A 21,562-nucleotide genomic window follows, 5' to 3' on the forward strand; every position below is an offset into this window, starting at 1 on the left:
TCAAGTATGACACTTCTATGAAAACTGAAATTGTTGCTAAACTGAGTTAATTTAGAAATCGGAATAACTTTTGAGAAGTGAAATGAATATAACCTTAAAGGCGCAATGTTAAAAGATTGAAGTCCAATTACTGCTTGTTTACTACAAGAATTTCCCTACTCTGAGGCAGCAAAGCATAATCAATCCAAAAGTTATTCTTTTACCTGAATGCTTCTTTGAGGTGTCATATAAATTTAAGGATAAATGGAGATAAGCTATTCAATGGAAGAAAAACTAATAAACCTCAGAAGAAGTGGAGCATTATATGCAATAAATTGTGGGACAGAATTTAGTGTCATTGCTCAAAAAACTCTTTTCTCCTTTTTTTTATAAAAAAAATCCAATTAACAATGCAAAATCCAGTTTTCTCATCCTTTCAACTTGCTTGCAAGTTGATTCGTGCGGGCATACAAGAAAACGAGTAGCTTGCTAGTTGCAGTAATTGAATGACACCATTGGGTCGTGGTAGCCAATTGAAACATAGACATTGACTTGCCCGTTGGGACTTGGAAGGACACCTAAGCATTTGTAATCAATAGAGATAGAATGGAGTCGAGTTGAGTCTAGTCAAAGTCGAGTATTGCACTACTCGAACTCGATTTGAAATAAAAAACTTAGGTTTGAGCTGGAGCTTGACCTTAGAGTTCGAGTCGACCTTGAACTCGAACTTGTGCAAATCAAGCCCAATCAAGTTTAATTCAAGTTCAATTGAGCTGAAGAAATATAAATTTATATTTTATATAATTTTAGACAAGGGACAAAATAAATATTTCATACTAATAAATAAAAAATTTTAAAAATTATACATGCATATATATATATAAATGTATATATATAGTATGTGTGTGAAACTTGATTGACCTCGATTAAGCTTGATGAGCTTTCAAGTTTCATATATTAGGCTCATGTTTAAGCTCATTGATAACTAACTACTTTTTTCTATATTAGGATGATATTTTATGTTACTTTTAGTCACTTTTACAATATTATAAGAAGAAAATGGTCCATTTTGGTTAGAATTGGTTCTAAATGCTACTTAATATTTAAAATGAGATTTTTGTCCCTTTTCCTTGCATGTTTTGATTGTTTTTGTAGGAATTGGAAATGGATTTTATCTTAGACAAGAAACAAGTTTACAATATATTAATTGAAATCCTAAAGCTCGCAAGATTGGCAAGTTTCAGAGGTGGTTCGAATCACAAAAGCAAGAAAGTGAAGAAACTTATCGATAAGGAAAGTTGGACCGAATCCCTCCAAGAATTCATGCAGGGATTGTTGGACGGATTTGAGATAGAAGTAGAGCAAATGGTGGACAAAACAGGGGAAGCAAATCCCTCCAAGGATCTGGCCAAAATTCCAGTTAGAAATTTCAACTAGAACTTGCACAACTTGATTTCAGCTCCACTATTTCACACCTTTTGAGGGACGTTTTATAGAAGATTTGTAGCTGTAAAATTGAGATTCTAGCAACAATTCTTTACCTTATATCTTCTATAAATATGTGCTTTAACTTGGAAGCCAAAAAATGTGGACTTATTGGAGCTATGTTCACATTGAAGATACAAGTGAAGGGCTTGAAGATTTCTCTATAATAAAGCTTGCATCTTTGGTCTTAAAGAAAGCTTGGAGAGTGCAAGAACATACCACTAAAAGTGCAGTTCTTAGCTAGTTTCTTAGTTCTTTAATTTATAGAACTCTACTATTTCACACTTTTTGAGGGACATTTTATAGCAGATTTGTGACTGTAAAATTGAGATTCTAGCAACAATTCTTTACCTTATATCTTCTATAAATATTGAGAAGCAAAGAAGGTGATTTTAAACTCATGTGACAAGGGTGATAGCTCTCCTACCACTTTCTATCTTGTATTGGATATCATGTTTAGTTATAATACAAGTTTATGTTTTATTATGTGTTTCTAAAATTTATGTCTAGAGTTTTGGATAAATTTTCTATATTTTGTTAGTGATGTTTACTTGATTATTTGATGCTATTATTTTGAATAAGTTATTTAGTACTTTTGCTTTTATAATCATGATTAACTAGTCATTCATTGCGATAATCTTAAGGTATTAGATTTGCAATGAGAATTAGAATTTAACACTAGTTCAAGGAAATACTAAACTTAGGGAGTACACTCATGAGAATATTGGTGTACCTTTGTAGCTTTGTTCCATATAATTTCATACAAATAATGAACTTGTAACTAATTTCATAACCACAAGAGTAGGTAAGAATTAGTTAAAGGTATAGTTGATTCACTACTTAAGTAGGTTTTATATACATAAGGAAAGTAAGCCATAACTAGTCGAGGTTGTAGTGCTTAAAAATTCAAAAATTGCATTTGCATGAGCAGTTAAGAATACCATGATCTAAGAAATTTTCATTTTCTATTTTCTTACACATTTTAGCTTAGTTTTATTTCCTTCTATTTGTTGATTGTTTAAATAGTAGAAGAAATTTAGTAGTGCCAATAATTGTCTATTCTTCCTTTTGGATTCAACCCTTAATACCTTGTACTCAATTTTGACTCGTATACTTCTAAAAAATCACGAGTAAGGTATTTAGGAATTTATAAATATAAAACGTGATTGCGGATTGAACTCTTTTTATATGTATGCGCAATGATCGCAAAGGTTTTGGCACTATTGCTGAGGAAAATTTGGGGTAATATCGACGTGAAAAGCATCTTTATTAGTTTTGACATTTTACTTATTTTCTTGAGTTTGTTGTGCCTAGTTTTTTGTTATATGTTTGTTGAATTTGTGTTTGTGTATTTTTGTATGTGTTGAGTCACCTATTCTTCTTGACTAAATTTATTTTTGAGTTACTTCGAAAGTATATTTAGGGACTCAAGGAGACTAGTAAATATGAGCAAACAATGCATGAGAAATGAAAGTCTGGCAATGGACTCTTACTATGTGTAAAGTTCCATGCATAGAGATAACTAAGAAAGGACCGCGAATATGCCTTTTAGGAATGATTTAAGAAATTTAAAGGTTAAACTTGATTATATAACATTAAAAGTTCAATTGGACATCATTATGCATATACTTGATAAAAAAAAAGAGTGTTGATACTTTTAATTCTAATCATATGATATGTGATTGGGGTGGAGATTATTATGCTACTCAAACATGTATGCAAGTATAAATGTGGATTATTATGATGAATTTAATCATTGCAATCCTTATTTAGATCAATGTGGTCCAAATTGAAATAATTCATATACTTATGCTTGGGATAATCAATGTAATTATAATGATTCTTTATATTTTTATGATTACCAACTTCAATTTATCTAATATGAATCTAAGCCATCATGGAAATTAGCTATTGAAAGAGCAACTAATAGGTCTAGACAACCTTGGAAGTTAGCTATTAAAAAACTAGCTAATATGACATTCAATCATTTTGATAGGATTGAGGAAAGAATAGATGGACTAGCTTCTCACTTTGGTAGATTTCAAGACCAATTACATGATTTATGTGAAGTTATTTCATATGGTGATATGCAAAATGACCCTAACATGAATGGTATGATTGTTGTATGTGAAAGTGGATTATATGTTGATGAAAATGATGAATCTAATTTGTGTTTTAATGAATAAATATCCATTTCACATGATAATATCTTTGAAACTTGCTTTGAATCTCGAGAAGTGAGCATTACTGACTCATTTTTTTACCTTTCTTGAGGAATGTGTTAAAAGTATGAGTCTTCAAGGTATTATCGCCTAACAAATCTTCACAATGTCTCTTTTGTTGAGTACTCAAGTGACATGCATTCAAGGTAATTGATAAGTGCATATTTTAAGTGTTTTAAGTGTGTTTTATTACTTAGTTTTGGTGTGTTTTAGTCATGTTTTTAGCTAATTAACTAAGTTTTTAGTGAAAATATACATTTTGTAGTTAAAGTGTGAACACTGCATTTCTATAGATTTAACGGTAAAAACATCATGATTTAACGATTCAATCATCAAATGGCATGAATTGAGAAGAGAAATGGATGATTGTTGATGATTTCAAGTTATAAAAAGAAGATATGAAGTGTAAAATGTTCAAAGGAAGAAATGCAAGTTTTCTATCTTTGACACATTATCGTATTTTGGCTATATCTTGAGCTACACACATCAAATTGAGGTAATTCTTATACCATTTTGAACCTAAGAGATAGATCTACATTTGGTATGAAGATATCAAAGTCCAGTTCGGTCATTTTCATTGTCAAAAAGTTGAAATACAGAAGTGCATTTGTATGGTCGAAAGCTGAAACAGAGCTTTGACCAATTGATAGTATTTTGGTCCTTTATTGGTCCATAGAGCTCCAAGTTGGATGATTATTGATGCATTAGAAAGCTAACTTGAAGGGCTATAACTTTTATGTTTTGCATAAGAGCTAGTTCGGCCTCCATTGTTAAGAAAATATCAATTAAATTGGCGCTAAATTTGCAGAGATGAATATGCGAGTTGTCAATACGCGACCCAAAGTCACGTATTCATGAGGTCACGTATTGTAGCCAGAATTCTGCAACTTACTCAGCCACTTGCTCTATTTTCACACCACTTTCCAGCTCTACTCTAGATAAGAATTTTGGCTGCACATGTTCAAGGGATCTTTTGGGAAGAGAAAAGGAGCTTTATGTCTTGTCATTAAAAACTTTTTGACTTTCTTAACACTAGACATGTAAAAATCATTAGAAAAGGGAGGAAAGTGACATTAGAGGGAGTTATCATCAGATTTTAGCATTAGAGCTTGGTTTTTAGTCTTGTTTTGTTTTTTCTAACTAGAACATTGTGAGAACAATTGGTGACTTCATTGTACAACTCATTTTGTTAAAGAAATAGAAGATTATTGGGAGTTTCTTTACTTTTTGGCTAAGCTTTCTTTATCCATCTTTTGCTTATGATTCAATATGTGTTCATGCAATGAAACAATGTTCTTTCTTGTCATATATCATATAAGTAGCTTAATTTGTAGATCTAGGGAGTAGATGAAACTTATGACTATTTGATATGAATTGAATATGATTTATAGTTGTTATACCTTGAATTAACTTGTCTATTATGCATGCTCATCACTTGTTGTTGCTTGATCACCAACAGCAAGTTATTAGTTGTTATTATTCAATGGAAGTTGATAATCATGATGGAACAACATAATAGAGCTTAAGTAGTAGACTCATGAGAATAGAGATACACTTAAGTTGATTAACCTTGCATTTCATGAAGGAAACAAGAGTAGATCTAGTTATTCACCATGAGAATAGAAAAAACTAGTCTAGTTTAGGCCATTTCATCATGAGAATGAGATTTGGTAATATTGGAAATGAATCCCTAGTTAAATAAGAGTTGTAACAAGAGATAAATCTATTTACTTGTATCTTACATGCCATAAGTGGAACCTACATCCCTAGACTCAAGTATTTAGTGAATTTTCTCCATTGTTATCTTGCAAGTTATCTAGTTAAGACTAGCTAGATAGTAGTAATTACAACTTCTCTTGCTTTAATTGATTATTAGTCTAAATAATAGAGTAAGTAAGGTCTTAGTACTTGTAAGGTTGCTCCCAATGCGATCGACTCGATATATGCCCTAAATTACTAATTTGACCTATATACTTGCAGTAAAATAGGTGTAATTCGAAATTAAACTTGTACTTATATCAAAAACCTATCAGTAATATCTATGACTCACTTGAGATTGGTAAGCTAATTCCATCTCTCTTATCATTTGGATGTATAGTTCATACAATCAAGCCATCTTTTGTTGATCCACTATGTCCTAAAATAGTGGATTACTCTTTACTAAAAACTTCTTGAAAAATAAGGTTATGTAGTAAAGCTAATGGCTATAAAGAAATGCTTGTTGGGAGGTAATCAATTGATTTCTTGTTTTTAATATGTTTATGTTATTTAATTTGTATTTATGTGTGTTTTGCAGATTACAGCTGTTAGGTTCATAAGTAAAGGATTATATTCCACATTGGTTCAAAAGATAGAAAAAGAGCGCTTAATATGTAAGTAAGGCTCGAAACCTAATAGTTTAAACTTTTGGGTCAGAGTTGGGTTCCTAATTTACATTTTGGCCTCTTTGGTGGGCTCTCTCGATATGTTTCTCCCTATCAGGTGATCAGAGATTTAGATTGCGAGACTGGGCTACTCATGGGCAAGTGGATCTTTCTTGGAGTTGGACTGGTAAAAATTCTCTTCTTGATAGTGGACGGAAGTGCCAAGGAGTTTGGTTGGAGTTGGACCAGGTGCACCATGAGCTTGGCAGGGGGTCTGGTTAGGGTTAGACCAAGGAGTCCAGGGTTGGCAGGGGTCCAGAATCCAATTTGGATATTGAAAAAAAGTGAGTCCATGATTAGAAGAAGAGGTGACCTTAGATGATAAGGTGGGTTTGTGTTGAGTATTAAAAATGGGCTTGAAGAAAAGCTTGTAAATTTGGATTTAATGTGAGGGGTTACTCATGAAAGGGGAGATTTGTTAGATTCATGAGTAAGGATTATGTCCCACATTGGTTCGAGAGAGGGAAAAAGAGTACTTAATATGTAAGTAAGGGATCAAAACCTAATAGTTTAAGTTTTTGGATTAGAGTTGGGTTCCTGACTTAAATATTGGGTTCTTTGGTGGATTCTCTCGAGATGTTTCTCCCTAACAACAACTTTAAGGGGTCATGCAATTCATCAAAAGTGCACAAGTATATCTCAATGAGGCAAATAGGGAGCTTTCATGTTCGTTTTTATTATTTGAAGTTTTTCATGCATGTTTACATTTCATGCTAATCCAAAGTTCATGCATGAAAATGTTGTTTCTAAGTGCAAATCAGTGTGTGAGATGCATTTTCTTAGTTGAAATTTGCATTTAAGTCTTGAACACATGATAACACTTGAATTTTGGCCCCTGGTTAAAATTCCTCGAAGAATCCCTGGCCGGATTCTAGCTGTTTTAGCTTCAAAAGTGAAGCCTGGGCTGGATTGTTCATTTCATTTCTTCTTCTCCTTTCTCACTCGCACACACTCATGCACTCAAACACACACCACCCACAAACTCCTTTTTTCACCATTAAATCTTCAACCCAACTTCACGAAATTACTTCTAACATTATCTAGAGTAGTTTTCATGGTTTAAAATCTTTCAAAAACAACTCAAAAGTTGAGTTTGAGCTTCAAGAGAACTAGGTTTTCATTTTGTTGAATCTTTCAATTGGAGCTTGTTTGGAGCCAAATTTTTGAGCTATTTGCATCATTTGCATTGCTAATTATCACCTAAAAAGTTTGAGGTAACCAAACTTTGTCATTTCAATTTTTCCATAGTTGAATATTTTCTATTTTTGGGCAATTTCGAGTTTCATTAATGAATGAAGTTTAGTGTGCTTAATTGAGCTTATTGATGTTATTGATGATTGTTAGTGATAAATAAATCTTGGGCATTGTGTTTATTGTATTTATTTGGTGCTTTTTAGCTAATTTTTATGCTTAATTTGGCTTGGTGAAAAATTTTGAATATTAAATGGCCAATATAGCATTTAAATTAGTTTTGTGGGAGTTTTATGATATTCATTTGAGTTTCTAGATTATCTAATGTATGAGAATATACATTGGTTGAATTATGAAGTAATTTTAGAAGTTGAGATGAATTAAAAAATGACCTTTAATTGAAAAAATTCATGAATATACTTATAATATTTGTGGTTCACATTTCATGAATAATTAGAAAGGTCATTTACATTTTGATTTGGTGTGTTTGCCTCCATTTTGGGATTACTTTGTACTTGAAGGGAACTTTGGAAATTTGGACAATAATGACAAATACATAAGTGGAACTCACTTTGTTAATGATTATTCGCATATTTTGTGAAGTTAGCTTACCTTTACTTTGGATATTCATGCAAATACTTGTTTTGTAAATTTAGCTAACTTCATGCTTTTATCATCCCTTAACCATTGTGTTGGTTCCACTTGCTTGCCCCTTTCCCATTTTTCCTTGATTTGCATGTTTACTTCTTGATGGTTGCAAGATTTTACTCTTAAGTTGTTGTTTTATTTTAATCTTACTATTTTGAAGTGGTGTGCTAAATGAACTCTCCTTGCTTCGTGCTCTCAAATTTGGTTGGAAATCCATCACAAGGCATCGGATTTGGATGACGCAAGTTTAATAGGGGTATATCACCTTTTACTATCTCTTTATTTTTCTTTTCTCACATTGAGAACAATGTGAAATTTAAATATGGGTGAGGGGAATATATGGACTTTGCAATTTTATACCTTGTGATGATGTTTTGTAAATTTAAATGCATTGGAAATATTGGAGTTATGTTTGAGAAAATTGCCATGTGGAATTTTTCTTGAAAAATTGGGTTGTTGCAGAGAGTTTCATCCAATTATAAAGAGAAACTCTATCAAAATATTTTCAAATCTTTTTCAAAATTTCGCTATGACCCAAAACTTTTTAAACTATGTGTTATTTTGTGTTGAAAAAAGGTCGATTTGGTCAAACCATAAGCATTGTGATTCTCCTACTTGTTGAAACTATATATATATATATATATATATATATTTCTCAAACGATAACAATTTCATTAATCAAATGTAAAAGTTACAAAACTAGAGCACTTGCTCCTACGTCTTTACTGGCTAAGCTATTCAGCCATTCAGGAAATGATTCCTGCCACACATTTTCATCTACCAAGTTAATGGCAAACTTTGCCAATTGGTGAGCTACACAATTAACTTCCCTTTTGATGAAGGAGAAGGAACATTCAGTGAAGTCCAGTCTGATCTTTAAAATATCAAACAAAATGACTCCAATGCTTAGATCTTCCTCACGCTTCATGTTAATCTTGTCAATTATTCCTTTGCAATCTGATTGTATCATAATCTTCTCCCAACCATTCTGTTTTGCAATGTTTAAGGCCTTCCTGATTGCCATTAGCTTCCTCCACAGCCGGTTCCCCAAGTCTGTTTTCACTTACTGTCCAGGCTCCAATCAAACCACCATCATCTTTCTTGCCACAATCCCCCATCCAACTTTCCTTTTTTGCATGTTCAAACTAGCATCAGTATTCATTATAGAGGAGGAGTCTATCTACTACATACCGTATGTGAGGACTTGAAAATCTATTATTTTAAAATCCGTAATTTTGGCTTAATTAATTATTTATTTGGATTTTTGCCATGAATAACATTTTCTAGCCTTATTAGACCTAAGTACATGGTTTTACAGTTTCGTTATATTTTAAAAGTGTCTTGTTCCAAAAATTATTTTTCTTAGAAGCTTGTTTAGTGAAAAAGTGAAAACGTGTCTGAAAACTTTAGCCAATTGGGAATACATTAAGTCGGAAAATTTGAGACATGTACAATGGTCTTAAAATAGGTAAATTTAGGTTTAAGTACTCAAGTAATAGTTAGTGGTACGATCGTTACAAGAATTTCTTGAAGGTTTTATTTTATCGCGCCTAAATTGGAAATACGCGTTTTCACGCGCGCGATTAATTGAGGAATGTTGGACCATTATTTTGGGACAATTAAGAATGAATAATATTTATATGAATGAAAGTGCCTTAGAGGTTTAGTGCACTAGTGCAACAAACTTAAGAGAAATCGAGCACAAAACGCACGTGTATGCGCACTATTTGCGGTTAATTTTTGCGCACCTAAACTATTAGACATTAAGCTTTCTTTGTACGCCAAAGGGTCAGACCAAACATCTCATTTCTCCAAGCTTCCATTGCCAGCTAGCAAACTGCAAAGGAACAACCGAAGCTCCTCAACATTTTCCTCTAAAAATCTTACTCAAATCACCACCAAATCTTCTCAAATTTTAACACTACTTAACCTAAGACTTGGAGTTCATATCTAGTTAAAAAGGGGGAGTTTTTCACGGCTCACTTAGGAGCAAGGAAGGGCCGAAATTTCTGATTTGTTCATCAACTAGAGTAAGTCATGATCAAGCTTTCTGATTTCAATTTTTAGAAGTTTTAATATACCTTTTAGCTCTTAATTTCATATGGGTTGTTGTTGTTGTTGAAAAAAATGGAAGGTGGGCTCTATGAACTCCCACCTCTGTCTTGATGGCTGATATGGTGTTTGATGCTATTTATAATGTTGGTTTAGCGTTTGAAATGGTGGATTAATGGAGTATAATTAGTAGAAATCTCAAGGAACTCATGAGATAGAAAAATTTCAATTCTGCCCCTACCTTGTTCGGTTATTTTAAGGCCAAAATTTGATGATCTAATGGCTTGAATATGATGTTTTTATGTTGTGTAAAAATTCTCATTGGAAAATATCGAGGTTTGGTTGGGCAAATGAATTTCTTTGTGAAACTAGTCAAGCTGGAAAACTGTTTCCGTGTAGCTCTGTCCAGCGATAGTGTTTCGGCTGTAACTTTGTCCTCCGATGTCGAAATCGAGTACCGTTGATGGCATTTGAAACTAAACATCCACACCTTTCCAATGGTATAAAATTCACGTTTTGGTTCTAAGTGTGTGAGCCAAACCAACCGTTTTAAGAAGGCTACCCTGTTTCTCTGTTCTGCTGGAATGATTTGATGATGCTGCAACTTTAGGCTTAATTTCGAGCCAGTTTCATGCTGAATCTTAAAACGATTTCTTCTGTGAAATTATATCTCTATGAATGTATTTTCCAACCCTATCAACCATGCTCAAATCCGAGTTAAATTGAGTGAGTTATGATCAAAATACGGTGACTGCCTTGTTCTTGAAAACCCTTGGATTTGGATAGATTTGATGTGAGACTTGTTGTGGTCTTACTAAATGAATTTCTTGGTGCTAAACACCTACCAAATGTACCATGTATATTCCTTAGACTTTTATTGCACAAATGAACCATGTTTGGAGGTTCCTTTGTCGAATGTTTGGAAACGGAGAGAAATGGAGCTAAAGGCAGTTTTGCCTTAGTAATTTCAAAATTTGGTTGATTGGTTAACCACCTTCCCGAAGGTATTTTTCCACGAAATTTGATAGAGAGATACCCTTCATATAGGAGTACTATAATGCAAAATTTGGCACCAGTCCAAGTCCGTTTAGACACTTAATTAAAGGTCCAAATTCGGAAACCCAAATCTGGAAATTGTTCAACAGTCTTGAATTTTCCCCAACTTTGAGCTACCATATCTTGGTGCTCGAAACTCTGATTCTCGATCCGCTTATTCTGTCCTAAACCATACTTGCACCTCTAATTGAGTTACAAAATTTAGAGGCTAGCTCGCAACGTGTGAATTTTGTGGAATTTCCAAAATTAGAGAAAAACCAACCCCGGCTCAGTTCTGAGTGTTCTGGAACAGCAACTTTAAACTCATTTTTGAGTACTTTTCACTTGGATTCGTGGAAAAGTGTCTTCTAAGAACTTTTAGTACTTTCCGAGAGGTTTCCAACGGTATAAAGTTTTCCAATTTTAGACTTGTATCGAGTGAGATACGATTTTTCAAAGATGCATATCAAAACTGAAATTTTCCAACTTTCAAGGAAATAGAGTTTTCCAAGAACTCTTTATTCTTTTGACATTATGCAAACGTTTTAACCTCGATTTCCAAGATAAAAATCCAAATGCTCCTGTACTTTATGAAACGCCACTCGAACCTCGATTTCCAAGTAATTAAGGTTCCTTTTCACGAAATTCCCTAGATTATTATAGTGCACGAATTATTTCTCGATAATTGGGTTGTGTGAATAATAATTCACTATTATTTGCTCAGGCGCACACAGGGACCTTCAAGAGAATCTTACGGTGGACGCTTGAACTTTCCTTGACCCTACTTGCACTTAATACTCGGTGAGTGTCAAGTGTTTGACTACTTGAACTCTATGGACTTGATTACATGCTTAGCCTACTTGTTTTTTTTTTCAAAAATGGAGTCGAGTGTGTACTTTATCGCACTCGTTCTCATTTGAAACAAATGACTCATGCTTAACATGATTTGCCTGGTTTACATGACCTGGAATACATGCTTAAACCTGTCAAATACTTGAATACATGACATGGTATGCTATGATTGCATATGTCGTTGGAGTGGATCTCCTCGACACTTACATGATACATGGGGGTCACCCAAACTCATAGGCCAACCTTGGAACTCGAGCCGACATGGGTTTGGTCGGGAACCTCGGTGAGCCATAAGATTCACATGATAAACTTGATCTAATGAGAGATCTCGCTTGCCATACTCGTGAAGTATCGCCTTATAAACGTCGTGCGGCCCCGAAGCGGTGTATGGTGGATGGATGAGAAGTAAGTGGTGAACTACGGATATGAAATATCAACCCGGTTGACGGAGAGTCATCGCGGGGAGATATACGAATGACATCGGCAAAATGTTGAATTTAGCTCTTGAGAGCTATCATATTCTTGAATTGTTTCTGGTTACATTCTTGTTGGCATTATAAATTACTTGCAAGCTATTACTTAAATTGTTACTTGGGCTTGTTACCTGAACTGTGTGCTTGCATGTGTGTTCTTGACATCACGAGCGTTTTTTCTCGCCCTGTAGATTTGTTTTGCTTAACAGGTTTGAACTCGGAGGTGTACTGGAGAAACCCTCCTGATGTACGTTTGTTTAGGATTTCTATTACCTTTTGGCTATGCCTTGGTTTTGGGTTGTACTTTTGGATTTGAAATGTAACCTTTGGGGCATGATGTATATTTGGGATTTATGATGTATGTTGAATCCCCGACGTACGGGTTGGATTATGGATGAATATTGTTAAGATTGAACGCTTCCGCATTTACTGTATTTAAGTTATTTACGTGTGTTTTGTAGTTCGATAATGAGTTTGAATGGAATTGCTTGAGTCTTGGCGCGAGTTAGGCAGGCGTTCCGCGAATACCCTTTGGTTCGCCTTAGGGAGAAGTGGGGGCGTCACAGTTGGTATCAGAGCGCTAGGTTAGCGCTAGGTTAGAGATCTATATGGGAAACATATTAGATACTCTACCCTTAAAACCTGAGACTGGATAATCAAGTTATACCTTAAGAGGTATTGGAAGCGTACTAGTGATTGGGTTAGGCATGCATAAACGTCATCCGAATTAGATAGCGATTTGGGAGAATTTCACAAGGGAATTTAATGAGAAGTTTCTTCCGCTCTTAATTCAAGAGAAGAGGGATGATGGATTTATTAAGTTGAAACAGGGAACTCTTAGTGTAGCGGAGTATGAAGGAAAATTTACTAAGCTTTCAAAGTACGCTCCCGAACTGGTGACCAATGAGCGAAAAATGATTAGATGGTTTGTTCAGAGACTTAATGTGGAGATACAAGAGGGCCTGACCGCAGCCCAAATCTTTACATTTACTGAAACTTTAGAGAAGGTATAAAGGGTTGAGAGTGCAAGATTTCAAGTGAGAGATTTCCACAGCAGAAAGAGAAACTTTTCTAGCCATACTTCTGGACAAACTAGTAAAAGTGCGCAGCCTTCTAAAATGGGAAGAGAAGTGGGAGGACCAAGAATTGCTAGAGTTTCGAGAGGAGGTTTATCTAGAGGAGGTCGTAGTGGACTGACACAGGTAAGAAGGGCGCCTTCTAGTGGTTCGGCGGTGAACCCTCAAGTTACGTGTGGGTACTACGAAAAACCCAACCAGTCTGAAAATGACTGTTGGAGGAAGTCTGGGAAGTGCTTGACTTATGGTAGTACCGAGCATCAGCTCGCGAACTGTCCAAACAAAATGAAAACGGGAGGTGATACGCAAAGACCAGAAAAGTCAGCCTCTAAGCAAACCAGTGCTGGAGGGAGTCGATCGAAAGTACCGGCCAAAGTTTATGCACTGGATTATCAACAAGTTCCTGAGACAACTGAGGTGGTAGAATGTACAATTCTAATCTTTCACCGTTTAGTTAGGGTTTTAATTGATCTAGGTGCTACACATTCTTTTGTAAACCCTAATTTCATGAGTGGGATAGACTTGAAGCCAATTAAGTTACCATATGATCTTGAGGTTAAAACGTCTACTGGGGATCAAAATCTAATTGCTAACTTGGTGTATCAAGATTGTGAAGTCTGGATTGGGGAACGAAAATTATTGGCTGATTTAATGGGAGTGATGATTAAGGGATACGTTGTAATCTTAGGGATGGATTGGTTAGCCCGTTATAATGCTTAGTTAAACTGTAGGACGAAAATTGTAGAGATACGTATTCCAGGAGAAACAACCCTGAAATTGGATGTAAGGGGTAAATTAGTTTCGTCTGCACTTATTTCAGGAATTCGGGTTAGAAAATTATTAAGTAAAGGAGCTCAAGGATATTTGGCTTTTCTTATTAACACCCCTAGTGATAATGTGAATTTGGAGAACATGCCTGTAGTGAAAGACTTTCCTGATGTTTTGAAGAATTGGAGTCCCTACCCCCGGAACGGGAAATAACCATTAAAATCGAAACAAAATTTGGCACCAGTCCAAGTCCGTTTCAACACTTAATTAAGGGTCCAAATTCGGAAACCCAAATCTAGAAATTGTTCAACAGTCTTGAATTTTCCCCAACTTTGAGCTACCATATCTTGGTGCTCGAAACTCTGATTCTCGATCCGCTTATTCCGTCCTAAACCTTACTTGCACCTCTAATTGAGTTACAAAATTTAGAGGCTAGCTCGCAACGTGTGAATTTTGTGAAATTTCCAAAATTAGAGAAAAACCAACTCCGGCTCAGTTCTGAGTGTTTTGGAACAGCAACTTTAAACTCATTTTTGAGTACTTTTCACTTGGATTCGTGGAAAAGTGTCTTCTAAGAACTTTTAGTACTTTCCGAGAGGTTTCCAACGGTATAAAGTTTTCCAATTTTAGACTTGTATCGAGTGAGATACGATTTTTCAAAGATGCATATCAAAACTGAAATTTTCCAACTTTCAAGAAAATAGAGTTTTCCAAGAACTCTTTATTCTTTTGACATTATGCAAACGTTTTAACCTCGATTTCCAAGATAAAAATCCAAATGCTCCTGTACTTTATGAAACGCCACTCGAACCTCGATTTACAAGTAATTAAGGTTTCTTTTCACGAAATTCCCTAGATTATTATAGTGCATGAATTATTTCTCGATAATTGGGTTGTGTGAATAACAATTCACTATTATTTGCTCAGGCGCACACGGGGACCTTCAAGAGAATCTTACGGTGGACGCTTGAACTTTCCTTGACCCTACTTGCACTTAATACTCGGTGAGTGTCAAGTGTTTGACTACTTGAACTCTATGGACTTGATTACATGCTTAGTCTACTTGTTTTTTTTTACGAAAATGGAGTCGAGTGTGTACTTTATCGTATTCGTTCTCATTTGAAACAAATGACTAATGCTTAACATGATTTGCCTAGTTTACATGACCTGGAATACATGTTTAAACCTGTCAAATGCTTGAATACATGGCATGGTATGCTATGATTGCATATGTCGTTGGAGTGGATCTTCTCGACACTTACATGATATATGGGGGTTGCCCAAACTCATAGGCCGGCCTTGGAACTTGAGCCGGCATGGGTTTGGTCGAGAATCTCGGTGAGCCATGAGATTCACTTGATTAACTTGATCTAATGAGAGATCTCGCTTGCCATACTCGTGAAGTATCGTCTTATAAACGTCGTGCGGGCCCGAAGCGGTGTATGGTGGATGGATGAGAAGTAAGTGGTGAACTACGGATATGAAATATCAACCCGGTTGATGGAGAGTCATCGCGGGGAGATATACGAATGACATCGGCAAAATGTGGAACTTAGCTCCTGAGAGCTATCATATCCTTGAATTGTTTCTGGTTACATTCTTGTTGGCATTATAAATTACTTGCAAACTATTATTTGAATTATTACTTGGGCTTGTTACCTGAACTGTGTGCCTGCATATGTGTTCTTGGCCTCACGAGCATTTTTGCTTACCCTGTAGATTTGTTTTCCTTAACAGGTTTGAACTCGGAGGTGTACTGGAGAAACCCTTCTGATGTACATTTGCTTAGGATTTCTATTACCTTTTGGCTATGCCTTGGTTTTGGGTTGTACTTTTGGATTTGAAATGTAACCTTTGGGGCATGATGTATATTTGGGATTTATGATGTATGTTGAATCCCCGACGTACGGGTTGGATTATGGATGAATATTGTTAAGATTGAACGCTTCCGCATTTACTGTATTTAAGTTATTTACGTGTGTTTTGTAGTTCGATAATGAGCTTGAATGGAATTGCTTGAGCCCTGGCGAGAGCTAGGCAGGCGTTCCGCGGATACCCTTTGGTTCGCCTTAGGGAGAAGTGGGGGCGTCACAGTTGGTATCAGAGCGCTAGGTTAGCTTAGGTTAGAAATCTATATGGGAGACATATTAGATACTCTACCCTTAAGACCTGAAACTGGATAATTAAGTTATACCTTAAGAGGTATTGGAAGCGTACTAGTGATTGGTGACGGGTATTTTACATACATGCAAGTTAAAAAATACCGAATTACACCCGTTCACTGCAAGTATACAGATAAACTAGTAGTTTAGGGTATATATCGGGTCGATCCCACAGGGAAGAGTGAACAATTACCGGTATTACTAAAGCTTCTCTATTATTTAGACTATCAACGAATTATAGCAAATTAAAACCTATTGAAATTATACAAGAAAATAGCAAATAAAAGCTCCTTAGGTTGTGGCATCCCTAACTACTCATGCAAGTGCTATATTTGGATCATTGAGTACTACATCTAGGCTAATTATAGTGTAATTTCCTTAAACATGTGAAACCTACTTTCGTAGTGAATCAACTATACTCATAACTAATCCATACCTATTTTCATGGTTATGAAATTAGCTACAAGTTCATTTCTTCAATGAAATTACATGAAATGAATCACTAAAAACCACATAAGTGCACCTCTACTTTCGTGAGTGTACTCCCTATGTTTAGCACCTCTTGAACTAGTGTTAAATCTCAATTTTCATTGCAGAAACAACACCTTAGATAATCACAATCAATGGTACCAGATTAATCATGATTTAAAGAGCCAAAGTGCTAAATAACTTGCTTAAATCATAGCAGTCAAATAACCAAAGAATAAACACTCACAATCATAGAAAGTTCAACCAAACCTAAGGTATAAACTTTAAAGACACATATTAAACACAAAATCCAGAACTTGTATATTAGCTAAACTTGGAATCAAGTACAAAAGATAAAGAGTTTGGAAGGAATACAACCCTTGTCACATGAGCTTTCTTCCTTGCCTTCTTCATCCTCCATCTTCATCCTAATCTAGATAATAAACAAGAATGGAAAAGCTACACTACTCTATACTAAGCTAAACTAACACTAGGAAGATGAAAGAGCTACATTTCTGCAGCTTCAAGCTTTCTCCCGTAGCTCACTCTCTATTTTTCTGCTATGAACTCCAATCTCTGCTATCTACTCCATTCCTCCTTTTCCAATGAATTTGGCTCTTTTTATGATGAAAGGTTGGTCAAGAAATGAGGATTACATCTCCCTTTTACAGCTGGGAATGTTTCTCACATGTATAGCATCCCATGTGAGTTGGTGGAGGTGAAATTGAGTTTTCCGCGTAAAAAGCAGACTTCTCTGACCACAATCCGGCCAGGAATCCGGCCACAAATCCGGCCAAATTCCGGCCGGATTGCTACAGTAAATCTGGGCTGCTACAGTGATCCGAGCTGCTACAGTACCTCGGATCCACTAACCCAGAAACAGCCGAGAGTTCGGATGAATAGTGGATCCGAGTGTGGATCACTTGCTCTGTTTTTGGCTCAACTTCAACCGATCTTTTCTTGATGTTAGAGGCTGAACCAGCTCATGTCTAAAACATGAAAGTTGTAGCCTTTTGAGTTATCTTTCCAATGCATCAAGAATCACCTCATTTGGATCTGTGTAGGCTGAGATATGACCGAAATACCCTTGCCTGCTCCATGCCTTGTTCTAGTTTCGACCAATAGCAATTGACTCTGTACTTCGGCTTTTTGGCCTGGAAAACCTTCAAACTGGATTCAGATGTCTTCACCAAAGTTGTAGATCTATCTCTTATCTTCAAATGGGTTCAAGAATCATCCCAATCCGATCATTGTAACTCAAGTTATAGCCGAAATACGAAAATGTGTCAAAACTGTCAAAATACACAAAATCCAAGTAAAAAGTGATAAAAACCTCATTTAATTGAACAAAAGCATTTTTCACCAATTATAGCCAAAATGATTCATATTCTTCCAATAATATAACCAAAGTGACTAAAAATAATATGAAATGTCTTACAATTATTACGTAAATTAGTCACTTATCAAACTCCCCCACACTTAAATCATTGCTTGTCCTCAAGCAATTCACACATAATCAAATGCAATGATTCAAGAGGTGAAACAATATATGCACTTTGTCCAATTTAATTACTCAAGACTTGGAAAATAATCATTATACAATTATTCAATTCACACTAAATACTTATAATATCAAGTAAAGAAAAGATAATTATACCCTAAATTCAACAAGTTAAACTTAATCTCTTACCCTAACTTAATTTTACAAATAAGTAAATCACATAATCAATTTATAGCCTTCCTCCTCCTTATAATCATCTTTTTCTCAAAATTCTATAACTAAGAGGGATTTATTCACACAAATTTTACTTAAATAGTGAGAATGCCTTTTTACGCGAAAATCGACACTTTTAGGTGAAGATCCCCGGTTACTCAACATTTCACTTATTCAAGTCGCTAATGCATACTCTTAATTCAAGTACCTTTTTACGCGAATGTCGACATTTGTAGATGCCAACCCCCGGTTACTCGGTAGGTGAATCATTGGAGTAGAACAATTTTTATTTACTTTCTTTTCTTTTCTTTTTTTTTCTCTTTTTTTTTCTTTTTTTTTTCTTTATTTTTCCCTCATAGAAAAAAAAATATATATAGAAATAATCAAAGGAGGAGTATAACCTTTTATCAACTATATCAATCACTTATTTATAAAATTAAGTAAAGAGAAGAAATTTCATTAAACATGTAAAATTATAGGCGTAATTTTCCTCACTTTACCGAATATACTTTCTAAAATGTAAAAATCCTAATTGCATAATAACCATTTCCAAGTTAAATGAGGACTAAACTTTCCAAAATACATATAACATTTCAACAATTGGAAGAATTAAACACTTAAGGTTGGAATACTTTAGCCCTTTTTGAAATAAAAATGAAAAAATTGAAGAACTTTTGGGCCATAGTGAAATATTGGACAAGATGTTAGAAAAATTTTGACGGAGTTTCCCCATATAAATGGATGAAAACTTCCTGCCAACAAACCCAATTTCAAGCAAATTATCCACATGGCAAATAATTCAAACATAATTCCAACATTTCTAAGCATTTAAATCACCAAAATATCATCACCTAGCAAGTAAATGCAAGTTCAATATTTTCCTCCCCCACACTTAAACTTCACATTGTCCTCAATGTGAGAAAAGGAAAATAAATAGAGTAAAAGAAAATACTGCTCAATTGAACTTGCGCAATCCGAATCCATGTCCAAATGATGAATTTCCAACCGTATTTGAGAAAGAATGGAGAGTTCACTTATTGCACCCTGAAAAAGACAAAATCAAAACAAATAAATTTCTTAAAAATAAAAGGTTGCAATCAACAAAATCATGCAATTCAAGGAAAAAGGAAAAATGATCAAGCATGTGGAACCATACAATGTTCAAGGGATAAAAACATGAAATGAGCTAATCTTTGCTAATCAAATATATGCATTAGTATCCAAAGCAAAGGGAAGCTAATTTCACACCAAAAAATCCACAATCATGAACAAAATAAGTTCCATATATACATTTTGTCATCAATGATCAAATCCCCGCAAGTACAAAAGTAATCTCAAAATGGAGACAAACACACCAAACCAAAATATAGATGACCTTCTTGAGAATTCATGAAATACTAAAAACCATTGAACCACAAGGATTATAAGTGCATTTATGAATTTCATCAATTAAGGTCATCTTCAATTCACCTCTTCTTTTAGAATTACCTAAGAATTTACGAAATTATTCAACCAAGCACCTTTTCATTCATTAGGTAATCTAAATTACTCACATGAATATCATAAACTCCCACAAAACTAATTAAAATGCTACATTGGCCACTTAATATGCAACTTGATCACTAAGCCAAATTAAGCATAAAATTAGCAAAATTTCACCAAATAATGACAAAATCATGAGTTAAACATCACCAATAATCATCAATAAGCTCAATAAGCACAATGTAAAGCACCAAACTTCACAAAATGAAAAAAATTCGAAATTGCCCAAAAATAGAAAAAAAAAATAAAAATTGGCAAAATTCAAATAACAACATTTGGTGAAGATTTGTTACCTCAAACTTGTTGGTTGATGATTATGGATGCCAATGGTGATGAAACCCCCAAAAATTTCACTCCAATTCGGCCTCAAATGAAGAGTTCAAAAATTTGAAACCCTTGTTCTTGCTAAGCTAAAATCCGAATTTAGACTTGTTTTTGAAGAATTTTTTAGCTATGAAATCATCTCTCAAGTAAAAGGGGAGTGTTTTGGTATAGTTGGTTTGAAGATTGGATGGTGAAAAGAGTGAGTTTAGTGAGTAGTGTGTGTTTGAGGTGTTAGTGTGTGAGTTGGGTTGAAGAAGAAGGGAGAAAAATTGTGAGGAATCCGTGAAACGAATTCATCTTAGGCAGGTTACTGTTCACAATCCGGCCAGAAATTGGAGGGATTCGTGGAGGGATTCTGGGCAGAAATTTTTTTTTTTTTTTTTTTTTTACAATCCGGCCAGTTTTTGGCCGGATTTTCCGCCGGATTCTGTCCAGAATGCTCGAAAAAATTTTCTTTTCTCCCCTGACTATCCGGCCTTCAATCCGGCCAACATTTGGCCGGATTTATGGCCGGATTTGCTGCAGAAAAAGCTGTTTTCTGCAGTTTTTCCTCCAAATTTGCTTGGCCAACCTTCCACATTCAACCTACTTCATGTTCTTTGAATAAAATTCAAATTTAACATGATCATGCATGAATATAACTTAAACATGAAACACCTTAAATGCATGAAATGCAGCAATTGAACATGAAAACTCCCTTTGCCTTAATATAAACACCTTTGCAATTGAGATCATTTGCATGAACTCTTGCCATTGCCACCTACAACACACACAAAAACATTAATCAAACAACCAAAACTTACTAAAAACAAGAAATCGTTGGGTTGCCTCCCAACAAGCGCTTCTTTATAGTCATTAGCTTGACTATATCACCTCATTTTTCAAGGAGGCTTTGTTAGCGAATAATCCACCATTTGTGGTCGTGGTGGATCATTAAATGGTGACTTTATAGCAAAAGTCACATAATCTAATGATGTGAGAGATGGAAGTGACTTACATATTCCAAGTGTTTCATAGATATTACCTTGAATATACACCACTTGAGAACTTACCAAAGGGAATGTCATGAGAGTATCTTGAGCAGGAATACCTTTAGAACCTATACTTTCAATGCACTCCTCAAGAGGGGTGAAAATTGAGTCATTAAA

The 21,562-nt window shown here is 34.9% G+C and overlaps 1 protein-coding gene across 1 annotated transcript; it reads right to left on the reverse strand.

Annotated features, from left to right (window-relative positions):
- Positions 1-8,639: 8,639 nt before the first annotated feature.
- LOC140008828 (uncharacterized) lies at positions 8,640-8,972 on the reverse strand. The gene has a single exon (XM_072053721.1). It carries the CDS (start codon positions 8,970-8,972, stop codon positions 8,640-8,642), a length of 333 nt encoding a protein of 110 aa, XP_071909822.1.
- Positions 8,973-21,562: the final 12,590 nt, after the last annotated feature.

This window comes from Coffea arabica, chromosome 6c (assembly GCF_036785885.1).
Source record: "Coffea arabica cultivar ET-39 chromosome 6c, Coffea Arabica ET-39 HiFi, whole genome shotgun sequence".
NCBI lineage: Eukaryota > Viridiplantae > Streptophyta > Magnoliopsida > Gentianales > Rubiaceae > Coffea > Coffea arabica.